This window comes from Microtus pennsylvanicus, chromosome 3 (genome assembly GCF_037038515.1).
Source record: "Microtus pennsylvanicus isolate mMicPen1 chromosome 3, mMicPen1.hap1, whole genome shotgun sequence".
NCBI classification, from domain to species: Eukaryota; Metazoa; Chordata; class Mammalia; order Rodentia; family Cricetidae; genus Microtus; species Microtus pennsylvanicus.
In genome coordinates, this window is record NC_134581.1 from 81,866,761 (window position 1) to 81,887,044 (window position 20,284).

General features: G+C 33.2%; 1 protein-coding gene and 1 pseudogene across 1 annotated transcript; both read left to right on the plus strand.

Annotated features, from left to right (window-relative positions):
• The first annotated feature begins 254 nt into the window (after window positions 1-254).
• LOC142846791 (olfactory receptor 8G50-like) lies at window positions 255-1,214 on the plus strand. The gene has a single exon (XM_075967596.1). The coding sequence runs from the start codon at window positions 258-260 to the stop codon at window positions 1,212-1,214; it is 957 nt and encodes a 318-aa protein (XP_075823711.1). The 5' UTR covers window positions 255-257.
• Window positions 1,215-18,965: 17,751 nt separating this feature from the next.
• Window positions 18,966-19,922, plus strand: LOC142846792 (olfactory receptor 8G50-like; annotated as a pseudogene).
• Window positions 19,923-20,284: the final 362 nt, after the last annotated feature.

The window sequence follows — 20,284 nt, forward strand, 5'->3', positions numbered from 1 at the left end:
GAGAACCAGTAGAAATAATTCTTATGGAAATATTCACAAGAATGCAAATATCTATATGATTATTTCTTCACATGTCTCATTTCTACAGGATTGAAAAATCTCTGATAGTTTCAATAGAAAAGAAGATGGAAGAAAATTTGAGATACCTAAAAATATTTGAATTCTGTTCCAAATTTCACTGATAGATAAGAGGATGGATACTCAAAAATTTTTCCTCTATATAAAGTTTTCTTCTAACAAAGAGTTCTCAAATGAGAATGGAAGAAGTAAATAATACAGCTGTGGCTGAATTCATCCTTTCTGGGTTAACAGAGAACCCAAACCTCCAGTTGCCTCTGTTCTTCATCTTCCTAGGAGTCTATTTGGTTACAGTTGTGGGAAATATGGGCATGATCATCTTGATTCTGTTCAGTTCTCAACTGCACACACCCATGTATTATTTACTCAGCAGTCTGTCCTTTATTGACTGTTGTCAGTCGACTGTCATTACTCCCAAAATGCTGGTAAACTTTGTGACAGAGAAGAATGCCATTCCCTATCCAGAATGCATAGCTCAGTTCTACTTCTTCTGTGCTTTTGCTGTTGCAGAATGTCACATGTTGGCTGCGATGGCATATGACCGCTATGTGGCTATCGCTAACCCATTGCTTTACAATGTAACCATGTCCTATCAAGTCTGTTTGTGGATGATAGCTGGGGTATATGGTATGGGCTTAGTAAGTGCCACTGCTCACACTGTCTTCCTGCTAAGAGTCCTTTTCTGTAAGACTAATATAATAAGGCATTACTTCTGTGATCTTTTTCCATTACTGGAGCTCTCTTGCTCTAGTACTTTTATCAATGAAGTACTAGCATGGTCCCTTGGTTCATTTAACATTCTTATACCAGCTGTAACCATTCTTAGCTCTTACATCTTCATCATTGTCAGCATCCTCCATATTCATTCCACTGGGGGGAGACTCAAGGCCTTCAGCACCTGCAGCTCCCACATATTGGCTGTTGCTCTCTTCTATGGTTCCACAGCTTTCATGTATCTTCAGCCATCATCAGTCAGCTCCCTGGGACAAAGTAAATTGTCGTCTGTGTTTTATACCATTGTGGTGCCTATGTTGAATCCCATGATCTACAGCCTGAGAAATAAAGATGTCAAAATTGCCCTAAAAAAATTAATTCAAAAGGTAAGTTTCCAGTCAACCAAGAGTGAGTTTCATTAGCAATAGAGTATAAATTCTTCAACTTATTGCTAGATATAGCCTTAATACATGACATAGTAATACTATATGTGAGACTATTTTTAGCACATGGCTGTTTGGAAAAAAATATACCAAATGTAGAAGTGGATTCTCACCTTCATACCCTTGGAGAAGTGCTACTCTTAAATATCACCAAAGTTTATTCAAGTTAACATCCTACATCACCTGCTGAAAATTACCTCAGCTTTTTTGGGGGAGGGTTGGGCTTATTTGCAGATATGAACAAACTCTCATTAGGCAAGCCAAACATAACTTTATTAATATGTGTGTACATATATTTCTATAACATTTCTTTGTTGCCTCAAGGATTTTTAGACTGTCCTCTTGTTTATCTATTGATTCAAAAATACTATCAAATATTTCATAAGTGAATCTATTTTAATAAAATAAGTTATACAATAGAAGTTTTGTGTAACTCTGATTATTGAAAAGTATAGAGCACTATATCAGTGCATTTGTTAACAGAGAACAGGTTCTATCACTATCCCACCCACAAGGTGTTCCAATATCTTAAAGTAAAAAGGCAATGGTAAACAGGAAGAAAGGCACAATGCATTTCATGGTTATCTGTGCAATATTCTACACACAGCTACATGACTCTTCCTCATTGTACTATAATGATGTAGTCATATTTCTTCTTAATATAGAATTATGTTGTTTTGTTATACCACTTTTGGGTATATATAGCCAAAGGGTGCTCAATCGTGCCACAAGGACATGTGCTCAACTATGTTAATAGCAGCATTGTTTGTCATATCCACAACCTGGAAACAACTAAATGCCCTCCAACTGAAGAATTGATATGGAAAAGTGGTACATTTACACAATGGAGTACTATACAGCAGAAAAAAATAATGGCACCTTGAATTTTGCATAAAAATGGATGGATCTAGAAAACATCATTTTGAGTGAGGCAACTCATACCTAGAAAGACAATTATCACATGTACTCATTCATAAGTGTTTTTTTAATCATAAAGCAAAAAAAGTCCACAAATGCCAGAACACCTAGATAACAATGAGGACACTAAGAGAGACATACAAAGATCTAATCTACATGGGAAGTAGAAAAGGACAAGATCTCCTGAGTAAATTGGGAGCATGGAGACCTTGGGAGAGGGTTGAATGAGAAGGGAGAGGCAGGAGGGGAATAGAGAAAAATGTAGAACTAAATAAAAATCAATGAAAAAAGAAATGCTTAGCATTTTTGATGCTGGACTGGTCAGAAAAAGATTACAGGTATGCAATAAGGACAGATTCAGACATAAAGACCTCTAAATGAGACACTCCAAGTGTATGGACACTAGGGAGAGAGATGAAAAGAAGTATAGACAGTTATAAAAAGAAGTAAATGGTTTTTTTAGAAAATAAAACAAAGTCTTTAAAGAGACAAAGTAAACTTTTAGAAAAAGTATAGGAATAAAGAAAAATAAACTATGTAAAAATGGAATATAGACAGAGTCTGGATTATGTATATCACTGTTTTCTTTAAAATTTTTGACTATAAAAGAGCTAAGTAAAATAATACAGTCAAAAAATTGAAAGTACAAAAAAATGACATTAAAAAAATTGGCTCTAAAAGAGACATTTCATTGTATGGGTTGCTAAGCTAAACCAACATATATAGTGTAAAGGTTTATTGAATTCAAAATTTGGACCTAAGGATTAGTTGCTTTGAAAAAGAGTTTCTGCTTTTGTTTCCAAAGAAGATGAGAACCTGTGGAATCCTTCCAGACTAATATGGTTTGATGGACCAAGACCACCTGAAAAGTATCTGTAAATGCCCCCCAAAATTCCTTTGCCCCCCCAAAAATAGAAAGAAGTTTGTAGAAAACTGTGCCCACATTCCCAAAATAATTTTATAAATGTTTATTTACATTTAAAGGGAGGTATGCTATAGAGATTTGCATTGGTATAAATCTTGGTCTATTGATACAAATTTAAAGTCAATTTTGCTTTATATATATTTCTGCTCTTAATTAAGGTATTTTGCTCGTACAGCTCATTTAAAAATGTAATGTATAATTAAGAAATATAGGTTAATATTCTTCTATAATAGTCAAGTTTGTAGTCATTTTAGTTAGGTTTTCTTGATATATAGAGATATATTTTAGTTAGATAGGTATTCTTCAAATATTTTAGAGACCTTCAGAATATGGCATTTTAAATGTTTAAGAACTTAGGACTTTTTGTGATAATGAGAAACATCTGCTCCTGGCAGCACCAATCTACTTCAATAGGATGAAGGATATTGAAAAGGTTCCTTATGGAGTTGGTTAGCCATTTGATCAAGAAATCGTTCTTGCCTGTACTACTTGAAGGTATGTTGTATAAAATGGACATGCATAACTTACAGAAAAATGCCTACTGAATTTGCCTAAAGGTGAGATGGTCCTTTGTAGTTCCTGCTTCATGAAAGAATCTGCCAGATATTCTGCAAGACAAAGAAGGAAGTGACTGACAAATTGTCAATATAGCCAGAGCTATATTTGGAATATCATGCTTTGTGGAAAAGTCTGTTGGGTATTATTTGTCTGTAGGCTCAAGATAGATACTCCAATGATACAGAAGAATTTTGGGTGATTGTCCAGCCTGTGAGATGTCTCTGTTAATTCCAGAGTTTTGGAAGTTACTTACAATGCACTTTCTGTTTACTTAGGTAATATTATATCCTTCTTGAGTCTTTGATGGAGTTAAAGAATATATAGTTATAGCTTTCCTTAGTTATTATAAAAGATAATGTAAATACAGATATTGTAACTGTAAATCTTGCTTGATACCTGTTTTGTTATATGTACTTTTACTATGTTAAAGTTAAAACCTTAATTATATTTAAAATATATATATATATAATGGAAAATGGGAATGGGAACTGGTGTGGGAAGTTCTTCTTTATATGTGTTGCTTTTATTGTTTGATGAATAAAGAATTTGCCTTGGCCTCTAATAGGGTAGAGATAGGTAGGAAAAAATATACTGAATGCTGGGAGAAAGAAGGCTGAGTTCTGAGACTCTTTGTAGCCACTGCTGAGAAAAGATGAGCCTGAGCCTTGCTGGTAATCTGCGGCCACTTGGTGAAACACAGATTAATAGAAATGGGTTAAATTAAGATTTGAGAGCTAGCCTTTAAGAAGATAGAGCTAATAGTCCCATCAGTGATATAAGTAATACAGTTTCTGCTTGGCTATTTTGAGTCTGGAAAGATAGGAACTAATAAGCATTTTCCTATTACACAATGGAATACTAAATGGCAGGAAAAAATGGCATCTTGAAATTTGCAAGTAAGTGGATGGATCTAAAAAACATCATATTAAATGAGGTAGCTCAGACCCAGAAAAACAAATATAGAATGTGCTCACTCATAAGTGGGTTTTAGATATAAACCAGAAAAAAATTATGTGTAATACACAACCCCAGAGAACCTAGACAACAAAGAGGAACCTAAGAAAGACATACATAATTTTTTAAAATTTTTATATAATTTATTGAGTTTTCTAGATTCATCCATTTGCCTGGAAATCTCAAGATGTCATTACTTTGTTCTTCTGTACAGTACACTTTTATGTAAATGTACCATATTTTCCTTATCTATTTTCTGATCAAGGGGCATTTATTTTGTCATAGAAAGAAACTAAAATGACGTACATGAATCTTATCTACATAGAATGTAGAAAAAGACAAGATATTCTGAGAATATTGTTAGTGTTGGAATATTGGGAAAATGTAGAAGGGGAAGGGGTAGAAAGAAAGGGAAGAAGAGAAAAATATATAGTTCAATAAAAACATAAAAAATGAAAAAAGAAATTCTCCAAAAGTAGTTTAATAATAATAAATTTTAAAAATTGAAGAATATAGGGCAATCTAATATCTATAATCTTTTCAATGTATTCCTTCAGGTCCTAGCTTTAGCAATTAAAGAAAGAAGGAAATAAAAAATAACAAAAATGATTTTTGATTTTGGAGGAGATGAGATAATACTATGCCTAAAAGATCCTAATGACCTTACTAGAAAGATTCTAAAATTGATAAACCGTCTTAGCAAAGTGGGAGGATACAAAGTTAACTAACTAAATTTCAAACACTTTCTATATATCAACTGAAATCACATTAAATTATGGAAAGAAACTTGCTTATTACAAACTCAAGGAAAAAAAAGAAAAAAGAAATCAAACAACAACCCCGACTAATGAAAGTAAAAATTTCTATAATGAAATGTTAATTCTATGAATAATAAAATCAAAGAAGGCAATATGTGTTAGAAGACCCTCCATGGTTATGAACTGCTAAAGTTCATTTTGCGACTGAGCATTCTATCAAAATCCATTTACAGATTTATTGCAGTACCAATTCCCCTGAAGTTTTTACATGCATACAAAGACAATCTTAAAATCTATAGGGAAGACCAAAGTATCCCAGATAGCCTAAGCAATGATGGATTAAACAAATAATCCTAGAAAGATTATCATACCTATTTTTTAGTTAAACCACAAAAGGAAAGCATGCATTGACTATGTAAAGTTTATGATAATTCAATTAAAATTTGTGAGAATCTTGTAATCTTTAAGTTGCTTTTATTGCAATTTTCTTCTAATTAGTATTATTGTCATAATCTGAATTTTTATAGACTCCATCATATTTATTTATACATAAGGATGGTTTTCCCTTTTGCTTTCTAATATATTGCCTTTAAATTCAATATAGCTTTCTGATTGCCCAATCTAAAATTCTAGAAGTACAGAAATAATGTGATGATACAGACAATTGTCTTCATCATGATCCAAAATGCAAAGTCTTTCCTGGGGGATATTGTTTATGTAGTAAAACAAAAAAGGCTTCAAAGTAGAAGGTATTATGATCAAGACACAAGAGATCCTTGGAACATAAAATCACATGCATCAAAGAAGTCTGAATTTGTGATAGACTGGTAGAATCAATAACCACTGTTGAATCATAGGTAAAATGTAAATTAACCACTATGAAATGGCTCTTTCTACAGCTCATCTTTTTAGGCTTCCGAATTGTTTGATGAAAAAAAAAGAGCTTCAGAGGTCCAGTAACACCTGATCCTTATATTCCTAGCTATCTGTTTTATTAGAATGATGGGAAACCTGGGCATGACAATCTTGATTCTGTTTAGTTCTTAGCTTCACACACCCAAGCATCAATTATTCAGCAGTCTGTCCTTTACTGACTGCTGTTTGTCCATTATCATTACTCCCAAAATGCTGGATAACTTTGTGACAGAGAGAATGTCATCTTCTACCCAAAATGCATAGCTCACTTCTACTTTTTCTATGCTTTTGCTGTTGCAGAATGTCACTAGTTGGTTGTAATGGCATATGACACCATATAGGTGGTGATTGGGTGTCTGAAAAGAGCTGTGAGATACTTGTCTTTAATGCTGTCTCAGGAAGCCTCTCTTAAAGGAGTCATGCCTCTGTTTTCCTCTAGCAAGCAGAACCCACCTGAGAAAATGCTGCTACCAGTGGCGCCCAATGTTCAGCAACTACCTTCACATAATACCTGAGAAAGATTGATAAGGGATTCTCGTCATAAAAGAACCGTGTTAAGCATGGCTTCTTGGTAGCAACATTTTCTCAAATGGACTCAGTTTGAGAGAGACAAGCAGAGGCATGGTTCCTTTAACAGAGGCTTCCTGATTCAGCTTTAGCAGGGAAAATCTCACAGCTATTTTAAGTGGCCCTGCCACCAAATACTTGAATGGTGTCTATGAGCAGTTTACACATGCATCTTGGTGGTGTCATGGACCTAGAAACTTAACAAAGCAGTGACAATAATATGTCTCTTGCCTGTATTTATGCCATGAAGTTATACTCTCAGGAAGGTAAAGAATGGGGCAGAGCCAGCCACCAAAGCTGAAACTTTAATACTATCCATACTGCTTAGCAGATTAAAGACTCATGTGCTCAGAAAAAGATAAATATATGCAGTAATGACAGATTTAGATGCAAAAAAATCTCTCTAAATGGCTTACAGTGTTTTAAAATATATACATAGGATTAGGAGAGAAAAGAAAAAGGATAGAAAAAGTCCTTAAAAATTAAATACAATGTTGGGTGTGGTAATGCATGCCTGTAATTCCAGCACTTAAGAGAAAGAGACAGGCAGATCTATGTGAGTTTGAGTCCAGCCTAATCTACAGAATGAGATCCACCACAGCCACAGATATGTAGGGAAACCTTGTCTCAAAAAACAAAAATAAAATAAAAGAAATAGATTAAAATAAAGGCCACAAGAAGATGGAAAATTCACAGAGAACCTGGATAATGTAATTTATTGTGTTGTTGTTGTTAAATTGTTTGACTGTTGGGGAAAAAGCAACAACTACTAAAAGACATTTGATTATAAATGTCTTTGGATTAATCCAACCTATCTCTTTTGGAATGCCTTGATTTCAATATTTAAGTTGAAAAATGTTTCTTTGGAAAAGAGGTTTTGCGTTTATTTCTACAAGAAATGAGAAGCAGTGGATTCATTCTTCCTTAGAAATATCAGGTTTCATAAAGGAAGACACCCTGAAAAATCTCTGATAGGAGAGGATAGTCTATAAGATCCATTATTTATGAACAACTCTGCTGCAGTTATCTCTCCATTACATGCAGAACAGCCTCAAGAATGCTGGCTGACATGACCCAGCCTCACAGAATACTTAAGTCAGAACATTATCATAATCCTAAATTTTCTTTAGGTCCTCATAAGATTTTTAGTTACCCAATCCACAGTAAATATCCTAGAATACTATGTGCACATGCCCATAAATTGAATTATGGATGCTTGTCTTTGTTCATAGTATTGTTTACAAGTTGTTAAAGAGAATGATCAGGAAAAAAGCTAAACAAAGATTAGATTCAAAGTTCTTGTTTTGAAAATAATAAAAGGAGAAGTGCTGTGGGATAATGCTCTTCTACACTGTAATTCTTTGTCACTAATATTCGTTTAATAAAATGCTGACTGCTCAGAGGAAAGACAGGAAGTATAGAACAAGTGACCAGACTGAGGTAATTCTGAGAAGAGGAGAGACAGTCATCAGCCAGATTCAGAGGATTCGAGATGAGAATGCTTCACTGATAAAAGGTATGAAGTCTTGTGGCTAAACATAGATTTTAGAATTATGGGGTAATTTAAATTATAAGAACTAGTTAATAATTGCCTGAGCTAAAGGATCAAACAGGTTGTAATTAATATAAGCCTTTGTGTGCTTTTTGGCAACTGAATGGTGGCAGGAACATGTGGGGCAAAAATTTCCATCTAATGTTCTAATAGCTATAAGTATCCTTAACTCTTATATCTTCATTAATATCAGAATTCTCCACAATCAATCCACTGGGAGTAGAGCCAAGTCTTCAGCACCTGCAGCTCCCACATTTTGCTGTTGCTATATTCTATGTTTCCACAGTTTTCATGTACTTTCATCCATCATCAATCAGCTCCTTGTGTCAAAGTGAATTGTCATCTATGTTTTGTACCATTGTTGTCGCTATCATTATTCCCATGATCTACATACAGCCTGAGATAAAACATGTCAAAGTTGCACTAAAAACCTAATGCAAAAGATAAATTTCCACTCAACAAAGAATAGTTTTTATTAGCAATAGGGAATGACTTCTTCAATTTGTAGGAGGATATAGTCTAGAAACAGAAATTAATAACACTAGGTATGAAATATTGTTACTAAATGATTTTTAGAAGAAATGTACTTAACTTAAAAGTGAATTTTCACCTTCATACCCATGGAGAATTGTTACTGTCTTGTATAAATAGAGCTCATTCACAGATAGTATCCTATACCTCCTGGGGAAAATTCCCTAAGTCCTTTTTGTGGTTTGCTTATATGCTTTTTCATATTTGCTTATATGAACTAAGCTTTGCTTATCTTATCACAAATATTAATGTGGGAATAAATAAATTACTTCTATATTCTATGATTGTTTCAATGTTTTGTAGATGGCCTTTGTCATCAATTGGCAAATTACTCAAGAAATACTTCTTTAATTCTGTAAGCTAAACAATTAGAATAAAATAAGTTATGCAAAGACATCTATAGACTATTCCATCCAAACACAGAAGAATATACTTTCTTCTCTACATCTAATGGAACCTTCTCAAAAATTAACCACATACTAGGTAACAAAACAAACCTCAACAGATAGAAAATTTGGAATAACCCCGTGTATCTTATGGGATCACCATGGCTTAAAATTAGACTTTAATAGCAACACTAATTCCAGAAAGCCCACAAAGAAATGAAAATTAAAGAATGCTCACCTGAATCATCAATGGGTCAAGGAAGAAATAAAGGGAGAAATAAAAAACTTCCTAAAATTCAATAAAATGACCATACAACAAACCAAAATTTATGGAACACAATTAAAGCATTGTTAAAAGAAAAATTCATAGCACAAAATAATAACATAAAGAAGCTGGAAAAATCTCACACTAGTGAACTAACAGAATATTTGAAAACTACGGAACAAAAAGAAGCAAACTCACCCAGGAGAACTAGATGGTAGAAAATATTCAAATTGAGACCTGAAATCAGCATAATAGAAACAAATAAAACAATAAAATAATCAATGAGATAAAGAGTTGGTTTTTTGAAAAAATTAACAAACTAGACAAACCTTTATCCAAACTAACCAAAATTTAGAGAGAGAATATTCATTTAACAAACTCAGTAATGAAAATAGGGACATAACAACAAACACGGAGGATATCCAGAGGATCATTAGGTCACATTTACAAAATCTGTACTCCACAATATTGGAAAACATAAAGGAAATAGGCAATATTCTGGATAAATATCACTTGGCATCAATGGAGAAAACAAGATATTCCATGACAAAAACAGATTTAAACAATATGTATCCAGAAACACAACCCTACAGAAAATATTCAAAGAAAAAACCCAACCAAAAGAAGCTATCTGTACCCACAAAAATAGAAGCAACTGATAACCCCCCCACCCATCATAACCCAAAGATGGGAAACACACAAACACTACTAAAGAAAAATAACTGGAATAAAGAACCATTGGTCATTAATATCTCTTAATAACAATGGAAACAATTCACTGATAAAATTTACAGACTAAGAGAATGTTATCAAAACAGGATCCAACCTGCTGCTGTATAAAAGAAACACTCCTTAACCTCAAAGACAGATACTACTTCAGAGTAAAAAGTTAGGAAAAAATTGGGTATAACTATCCTAATATCTAACAAAATAGTTTTCAAAAGAAAATCAATCAAAAGAGATGGAGAAGGACACTTTGTACTCATAAGAATAATCCATCAAGATGTTGTCTCAATTCTGAACATCTATGCACCTAATACAAAAGCATCAACATACATAAAAGAAACATTACTACAAATTAAATCACACATCAAACCCCACACACTAATAGTAGGACACTTCAACACTCCACTCTTGGCAATGGACAGTTCAACTAGATAGAAACCTAACAGAGAAATAAGAGAACAAACAAAATCAAATATCTTTAACAGACATCTATAATATATTCCACCCAAACACAAAAGAATATACCTTCTTCCCAGCATTTCATGGAACCTTCCCTAGAACTGATCACATACTCAGTAACAAAGCCAACCTCCACAGATACAAAAATATTGGAGTAACTTCCTGTGTCTTATCTTATCACCATGGATTAAAGTTTAACTCTGAATGTGCTTGCTAAGGTATTATCCAATTAGATGTTAAGAAAAAGCTTCACACACAAGACCAGAAGTAAATCTATTCTTCTGAGATTCCTTCTCTCCAGGTGACTCTAGGTTTTTGTCAAGTTGTCAGCTGAAACCAACTCTAAGAGTCTATAACAAAGTAAGTGCACTGAATTTTCAACTTGTTTTATAAAACAATATTTAAATCATCAAGATGATGCAAATTAAATTTCATAATCTCCCAATAATAAAATCATGATATAAAAATATTTAAAATAGGGGTAGAAAAAGTAACTCATTTGCTTAAGTACTTGCTATACAAGCATCTGGATTCAAGTTAGTTCTCAAAAATCTACTTTAAAAACTAGAGATGATGACTGGGAAATGCAAGCACAGCACTGGGAGGTAGAGACAGGCAGATTGCTAGGGCAAACTAGCCACCCAGACTAGCTACTTGACTAATTCCAAATTGGTGAGAGAACTTGCCTCCAAAAATATGGACAGCCTGGGTATCAACACCAGAACTTGTCCTTTGCCATTCACATACTCATGCATATACTTGCACATGCAACTTCCTTACATGTGTACATATACACAGACAAATAAAGAAGTTTTCCTCATACATTGATGATTGCTTATAATCTTACATACTTGGGTAGAAGAGGCATAAGTCTCCAAATATCCAAAGTGCTGAGTTGGATATGATATAATAGCAAACTTTTGTAAAGCAGAATTTAGTTTATTATTTTAAATTCTCTAACTGCTTTTCAAAAAGATGTAAGTGTCAGACTATATTCGGACATTTAAGACCATCTCATAATACTGTGTTCTGGAACCAACAGCACTATCCAATAGTTTATAAAAAAATGTGTAATCTCAAATTCTATTGAGAGTTCATTGGTCAAAATAATTGGTTTTAATTCAGGTGGTATCTCTAAATAAATCTTTAACACCAATAGAGATTGCTTTTGATAAAGGAAAAAGATTAATCATTTGGGATATGGCATTTGCTTCCTTTTCAAAGGTTTTCTCCCTGAGAGTTGATAATCCTTGGAGACAGTGTGATCATGTTATTTGGTGTTGGCATATATAATTCTAAAGTACATCTTCAGAGTATAGGAGGCAGAACTGCTCAGGTGATTGTAAAAGGTGAGAGTGTTGCCAACTCTAGAGCTGAAGAAGTTCTTATGGATGTTAAGCTGTCATTACATCAACATCAAAAGTAGGTATGAGACTAAGCACGGGGCCCTGGTCCCTCACTAGAGATGACTGTACATTGCTGAGCACATCAGTACTAGAGATTTGTGAGTAGGAAGTAAAATTTTTGCTGAGACTGTTAGAGAAAAAGAGAATGATTCATGAGTCTAGAGGAACCACTGACAAAATCTGTACTATACTACTTACTCGACTCATTTATTCAGTTATTAATAGAATATTTTTTATTATTCAGTAGTAAGGTTCAGTAAGTTCAATTTTAATGAAGATTTAAAAGGAAGTAAATATTGGCCAAAAAATTGGGTGTACAAATTGGAATAGTATGTCTACATAACTGCATGAACATATTTTATGCCCAAGAATAAGTTCCTAATTTCTATATGTCAATTAATATTAACATACTTAAATATCTTAGATATCACACACTAAATGAAGCTCTCTCCATTTACTTCCCTTAGCATATAATAAAGTCCTGAGAAATCACAATAAAAGAAAATGTATATTCTGAATGATTTTTGTTTTGCCATTGTTTTTCTTTAGGAGGACATATATCATTGTCTTCATCACACAGATGGCCTGCATCCATGTTTCCAAATTCTTGAACACATAGATAATGATATTAAATTTCAGCATAATGGGATGAGTAGAAGAGGGCCATGGTTTTTAATAGAAACTACCAAGTTTCCCACAAAAGAATGAGGACTAAACTCAGCACCTCAGCACATGCTAAATCTTTTCTGAAGTTCTAATTGCATGCCTTTAAACTAGAGTATATATTGTTTTAGTTTTTTAAGTTTTTATTACACTTTAATGACTTCTTATTTATAAGTGAGGTTTCAGATGTTCATTGCTTTATGCACTATAAAGGAATGCATGGACTTCCTTGACCTAGTAAGGATTTATGTTTTAGTGTTTTCATATGGAGTACACCAAATCATTTATCTTGCACACAAGGAAATTTTTTTCAGCCCTATAATTTATATATTCCTAATAAGTCTTTAAAATTTTAAGAAATTTGTTGGTCTATGGATATATTTTCCAGGTTATTTTTGTCTTTAAGGTAACTTTAAAGGCATGCTGAGCACAGAAGTGCACCTTACCCTGTGAAAAGTGTGATATCAGGCTTAAGTTTAACTCCCAAAGGAAAAAGTTTCGTAGTGTTAGACTCCATAAAACCTTCTTAATCTGTGATTCCTGTTATGATAACAGTAATTCAAACAATTACATTCAATTACAACATTAGACCTTTTCTGATACATTACAGAATGTAATAGTCCCATTAAATTAGCTTTGGTTTGGTAATTAATTTGAAACATCTAAGGTTAAATGTAACATATTTTGCATTTTCAATTCATCCTGATGATCACTGGGGACCATAAGACGCTTTGTAAGCAAAAGAAATTTTTAGAGAACCTTAACGAATCTATAGACATTTGAATAATTCTATAGTAAAACATTTTATGAAAAAAGAAAATAAAAAAGTAATTAGCATCATATTCATTTACTCGATAGAGGTGATGTCTTTCCAAATTTTATGATTGTGAACTAGCTCAAATTTCTGCTTTTGGTACAACATTCCTATGAGTATTGGTGCATTACTGTACTTAGCCTAAGCTCACCAGGCTGCAGTATTAATCAATTAAATTATAAATTTACTGCTTTTACCTTCCACTTTACTTTATCTGAAAAATTAATCACATATTTGGAGCCCATTCCAATAAATATATGCTAGTACTTCAGATTTAGGTTGTGAGTTCTTTGAATCAGAGTGTGTATCACTTTTCCTTTTACTGTTGTCATAACCTGAGGTCACAGCTATTTCCTTTGTATTTAAAAATATTTAGATGGAGATGGACAATGAGAGAGAGTTGAGGCAAAGCAAAAGATGGGTGGGGGAGAACGATGCTAGAAACTGTCTTTGAAGCATGAAATTAGACAAATTTTACTTTTTTATTGCCTCCCAAATGCACAAATTTGTATTTTTATGACTGTATAGTTTTATTCTCATACTTTATGCAGTGCAAATATCTACAAGCTTTCCGAAGTGGTTCATCATTATCAAGTTTAACATGGAGCAAAAGTTCTATAATTAAACATATTTAAGGATAGTATTTATAATTTTGAATGTTTTTAATGGTTTTATAAGCTACTAGTCTATCTACAATATAACATAAATTCCAAATACAAAAATGAGAAATGACCTAATGGCACTGGCTTAACTGATGTAATCAATTAATTTTTAGCTGAGTCTAGAATATGGAAAGTTGACATAATACTAATATTCAATATATCCTGAAATAGAATAGGAACAAATTATTTACAGCTGTGGATATTACCTTGAGAAAAGTAAAAAATAAAATTGGATCTGTTCTGTGGAGGCTCAGCTTTCTCTTGGACTAAGTCTAAGACTATATTAAAAAGTGCATCAATGTTTATTCTCTTTATATACATGTTTAAATTTTGCATTGGTAAGTTTTATTATTATTGAAATTATTTTAGTTAACTTTGATGAATAACAACATTGGAAACAATTAAGTCATATTTCATATTAATAGTTTTACATCTAATTGAAAAGTTACTATATACATTATTCTCTTAGAAATTGGGGCACTTACTGGACAGACAAATTGACTTAGAGGGTAAATACACTTGCCATGCAATCCTGAGCACCTGCATTCAGTCCTCAGAGTCTACATGGTTGAAGGAGAGAAGAAATTTTCCAAAGTTATTCTGCTGCCTTCACATGTGTGCCATGACATACATCAATGCACATGTATATCATTGAAAAAACACAAATTAATAATAATAAAAATATACTACTTATGAAGTTAAAATATTTGCTAATAGTGTATATGAATGTGGCATACAGAGAGATTCAAGAAGAAAGTTTAGTACTGAACATTACATTCCTCCAGAGTTTCCAGATTCTCTTATTATTACTTTTTAAGACACACATTTTTTTTTACATTATGCTATATTGATATTTTCTGTCAATTCTGAAATGATCTAAAGTAGAGAAAGGTTGCTTAAGTATTACACTGGTGTCTTAATAGCTATAAATTTATATGTTAAGTTTACTAATTGGAATATGACAAACCTCTGCATAACCTTGTGAGCCTTCATTTTATTTTCCTTGTTGAATATAAAAACATTTCTACAGTGTGTTCTTTGCTTCTCCGAATTTTCTTCAAGTTCTCTCAGGACTGCATAAAATATAATGATTTTTAATGTTTTAATAGATTGAATTTACATATTTTGTGTTAAACTATTTGTAATTTATTCTATTTCTATTGTATTTTTAATTTAAAATTCAATTGAAATGTGTTTAATATGAGACATGTTAATTGAATCAAATAAGAGTTAATTGACATACAAAGACTATTAAATACAAAACTTTTGGTGATGCTTTTACGTAAGACAGAATAGGCTTCAAACAATATATCAGTAAATAGAAAATGCATCATAGCTTAGTGAGAAAAGATGTGACTCAAGTTTTAATGCTTAAAGTATAAAAAAGGTAATCAGAATTTTTGTGTAGGCATTACAATGTTTCGCTAAATATTTATTATAGCATCAGCAAAAAGGTCATTGTTTACCTGGAATATCTATACAAAATAATTAAAAAGTAAACAACTGAAATATTCATAAATAAATTCAGTGTATTTATGGGCAGCAAGATCAAGAGGTTCTTAGTCTAACAATATTGTCAGATAAGAGTTTTATTTTGTTGAGCAGAAAATTGCTCAATAATCCTATATGTTTATGCCACTAATTTACTAATGAGAATGTTTTGCCAGTCCAGATGTTGCTAGAGACACAAGGTGCCCAGCTGAATAAGATTTTGAGCATTTTCTCAATGTATCTTCCAACCTTTGAAAGGTATCCAATAAGGATGACACTTATAGGCAAGTAAAATTATGAAATCTCCATGTTCTTTGACAAAGTACAGGGTACCTTCAGTAACAAAGTCATTCCAATGACATCTGGAAAGACCAATAACATTGAGAAAAGCCTGTGATCTTTTTTCAGGAGTTGGTAAGATCACACTGCCCAATAACTCCAAATGGGAACCCTTTAATCCAAGGTGGTCAATGAATCCAAGTGAACAACGTCCTTAAGATAAAAAGACAGATGTACTTATGAACTCAGAGTGATTGCAGTCCTACACCTAAATCCTGAGGAAGCTAAATAGAGACCAAATCTCTGCATTGAGGGGGAGGTGGGCAGGAATTTCTTCCTCTAACTAAAATGCTACTGGCATTAGATGGCTGCTGAAAGAGGAAGACTAATTTTCATTAAGAATGATTCCCTGGTAAGTTAACTATGCTCTTGTGGAAGGCTCCATATCTCACAATTCATGGGCATCTAAAACTGGGCATTATGTGTGGAAAAAAAGACACAAAGGGGGTTCGAACTGGAGGGTTTCAGTGAGGGCTGAATATGATCAAAATGCATTATAGGGCAATCTCAAATATGAATTAAAAAGAAAATTTATAATAAATTAATATAGTTTCTAAGAAAATCTTGGCAATGCAATACTATATAATTTTAAAGTAGATTCATTAAAAATGGTAAAACCATGATGCATTTCAAGATAAGAAAACTATAGAGAAAGCATAAAATTTGTAAAGTTACCACATCCATGAAATGATGAACAACTTATGAAGTATTTTAATTGAGATATTATAATAAATTTGATGTTTAATTTCTTGTGAGACATATTCAAATGGTGTTTCATGGGATATTTTAGCAAATGAAAATGTCAAAATGAATTAAATTGAAGCACTGACAAAAGAATAGGAATTAGGATTATGAGATCTAAGTTAATCTTTGCTATAGATTGAGCCCTTGTCTCATATAAACAATAATATCCATAGAACAGAAAAATATTCAAAAATATAAAGAAAAAGTAATTTGACATAGTAAACAAAATGCAAAATTATAACTTGGAAAATCAGCATACATATGTAAGCTTAATTATTCATTAATAGAATCGACCAACTTACAGAATATAAAATCTGACAAAATATTCATAGTTTACTCATATAATATTAAGGTTTACATGAGGTGACAGCCCTCTAATCTTTTCAGGAATCGTAAGGACCACTATAGCAAGCAAATCTGACTAAAGTTATCTAGTTTGAAAGAAATAAGTCAGCTCACATATATCTTAGGGCCAACTAAACAAATAAGACTGACAAAGCAGGCTCATAGGGTGTAAGTCAGCGATGTGCCCAGGCATATCTGACAAGTGCGTAAATAGAGGAATGGCTATGATTTCTAAGAGGGGAGGAAATTTTTGCAAACTACATTCCTGCAGTCAGTGAAGCCAGACGTTTGTAATTGTTAAAGGTATATAAAAAGGGAAGAAAAACAAAGCAGTGCCATTGCACTCTCTGAGCCCTTCTGCTTCTTTCTTCCACTTCTATGTTTGTGGTAACTATGGAAACCAGCATAAGCTGCAGAAAGAAAGCAATGATACTTTATCCTGGGTCAAGCAGAGTACTGTACTCCCTGGCTCCTACTTGAGAAACAGTTCCTTTCCTTGGGGCTGGCTTAGTGATCCAATCTTTTTCCCTGTATTTCCAGGCAGGAAGGCACAAACAGTTAATTTCCTCAATGTAGATTATTGGAAAACAAAACTGAGGCAGAGTTAAATACAAATTATTAATTTTTTTTTTTACAGGAGAGCAAAAGTTAGTAGGCTTACACTTTCTTGAATCAGCTGTTAGAGAATTCTGGACAACCCAGTTCTGTTTATCAGTAAAGGCAAACATGCTGTTTCTTCCACTCAGTAACTGTCTCTTCAAGTTTTTATGTGGTCTGTTTGCAAGGTTCCTCTGCTAGTTTGATGTCCTGCCATAAAGGATATTTGTGGGGGGCTAGCTTTATTTAGATTTGAGTATGGGATGAAGGCTTTTACTGAGTGAAAGGTTTCACATCTCAGCCCTACAGTATGGGATCTGATCATTCAGTTGCCAGTACAGGAAGAAGTTATGCTCAATGAATGATTTAAACATGGCTAAGGTATTTGGGGAAGAATCCCACTTGGAATAAGTGGGACACTATGACTTCACAAGGTTTTACAAAAATAACAGCGACTCTTTGAAAGGAAGTTCCCCAGAGCCTTGCAAGCTGGATGCTAGCCTAGAGATAATACCTGCTGTGCTCTCATTGTCTAATGCTTGTGGTCCACAGTAATATAAGATATGAGAAGACAATTCACTGCTCAAGGTAAATCAGATAGTCACACACATATACAAATGAAATCATTCCAAAATGCAAAGCATTATATCATTTTAATTGGTTGCAAATGTGTTATTTCACAGATACTTAAGAATGATACAAAACTACTGTGAACAGTTATATCCAATACTTTAGCTTATCCGCCATTAATATGAGTTTGACTATTGATGTTTTTAATGATGTTTTTACTTTACAACATATGAAACATTTTCTAATAATAAGAGGTACCATTACTAACACATGGCAAATACTTGAAACACTCTATAAGGCTTGTTAGTATGGTTTGCATGTGGTAGAATATGGTTACCAGTACACATATTCCTTATTACAAAGTCACAAGTTTGTAATCAACTGTTTGATTATTTCTTTGCATACCTCCTTTTTCCAGGACTGCACAATCTCTGACTGCTTAGATTGAAAATAGGATGTCAGGTGACTGAAGACACCTGACAATATTTGAATTATGTTTTAAAATTCACTGATTGATGGGAGAATTGATACTCAAATTTTTCTTCTATATAAATTTTTCTTCTTACATTGAGTTTCCAGAAGAGAATGGAAGAAGTAAATCAAACCACAGTGACTGAATTCATCCTTGATGGGTTAACAGATAATCCAGAACTCCAGTTGCCTCTATTCCTCATCTTTCTAGGAGTCTATTTGGTTACAGTTGTTGGAAATCTAGGAATGATCATCTTGATTGTGTTTAGTTCTCAGCTTCACACACCTATGTATTATTTACTCAGCAGTCTGTCCTTTATTGACTGTTGTCAGTCGACTGTCATTACTCCCAAAATGCTGGTGAATTTTGTGGCAGAGAGGAATTTCATCTCCTACCCAGAATGCATAGCTCAGTTCTACTTCTTCGGTGCTTTTGCTGTTGCAGAATGTCACATGTTGGGTGTAATGGCATATGACCGCTATGTGGCTATTTCTTAACCTTTGCTTTACAATGTAACCATGTCCTATCAAGTCTGTTTGTGGATGATTGCTGGGGTATATGGTATGGGATTCATTAGTACCACTGTTTTGGCTTTCTTCATGATAAGATTGGTTTTCTGTAAGTCTAATCTAATAAGGCATTACTTCTGTGATTTTTTTCCATTATTGGAACTCTCTTGCTCTAGTACTTTTATCAATGAAGTAATAGTATTGTTCCTTAGTTCATTTAACATTCTTATACCAGTTATGACCATTCTCAGTTCTTACATCTTCATCATTGTCAGCATCTTAAACATTCAGTCCTCTGGGGGAAGACGCAAGGCCTTCAGCACCTGTAGCTCCCACATCTTGGCTGTTGCTATTTTTTTTGGTTCTTTAGCTTTCATGTATCTTCAGCCATCATCAGTCAACTCTCTGGACCAAAGCAAATTGTCATCTGTGTTCTATACCATTATTGTGCCTATGTTGAATCCCATGATCTACAGCCTGAAAAATAAAGATGTCAAAATTTCACTAAGAAAGTTAATTCAAAAGTTAAGTTTACACTCAACCAAGAATGATTTTCATTAGCAACACAGTACGACTTCTGCAATTCTTCGGAAGATGTAGCCTACATACAGGAATTAGTAACATTAGATGTGAGACTCTTGTTAGCACATGGCTGTTTGGAAGAAATGTACCAAAAGTGTAAGTGGATTCTCACCTTTATACCAATGTAAAAGTGCTTTTTTTTGTATAACCAGAGTTTATTAAGATAGTGTCCTATATTACCTGTTGAAAATTCCCTTAGCCTTTGTTTCATTGGTTATGTTTGCATGTATGAACCAAGCTCTGCTTAGACAAGTCAAACATAACTTTATTAAGATGGGCGTACATAAATTTCTGCAATGTTTCTTTGTTGCTTCAATGATTTTAAAAATGTCTTTTTGTTT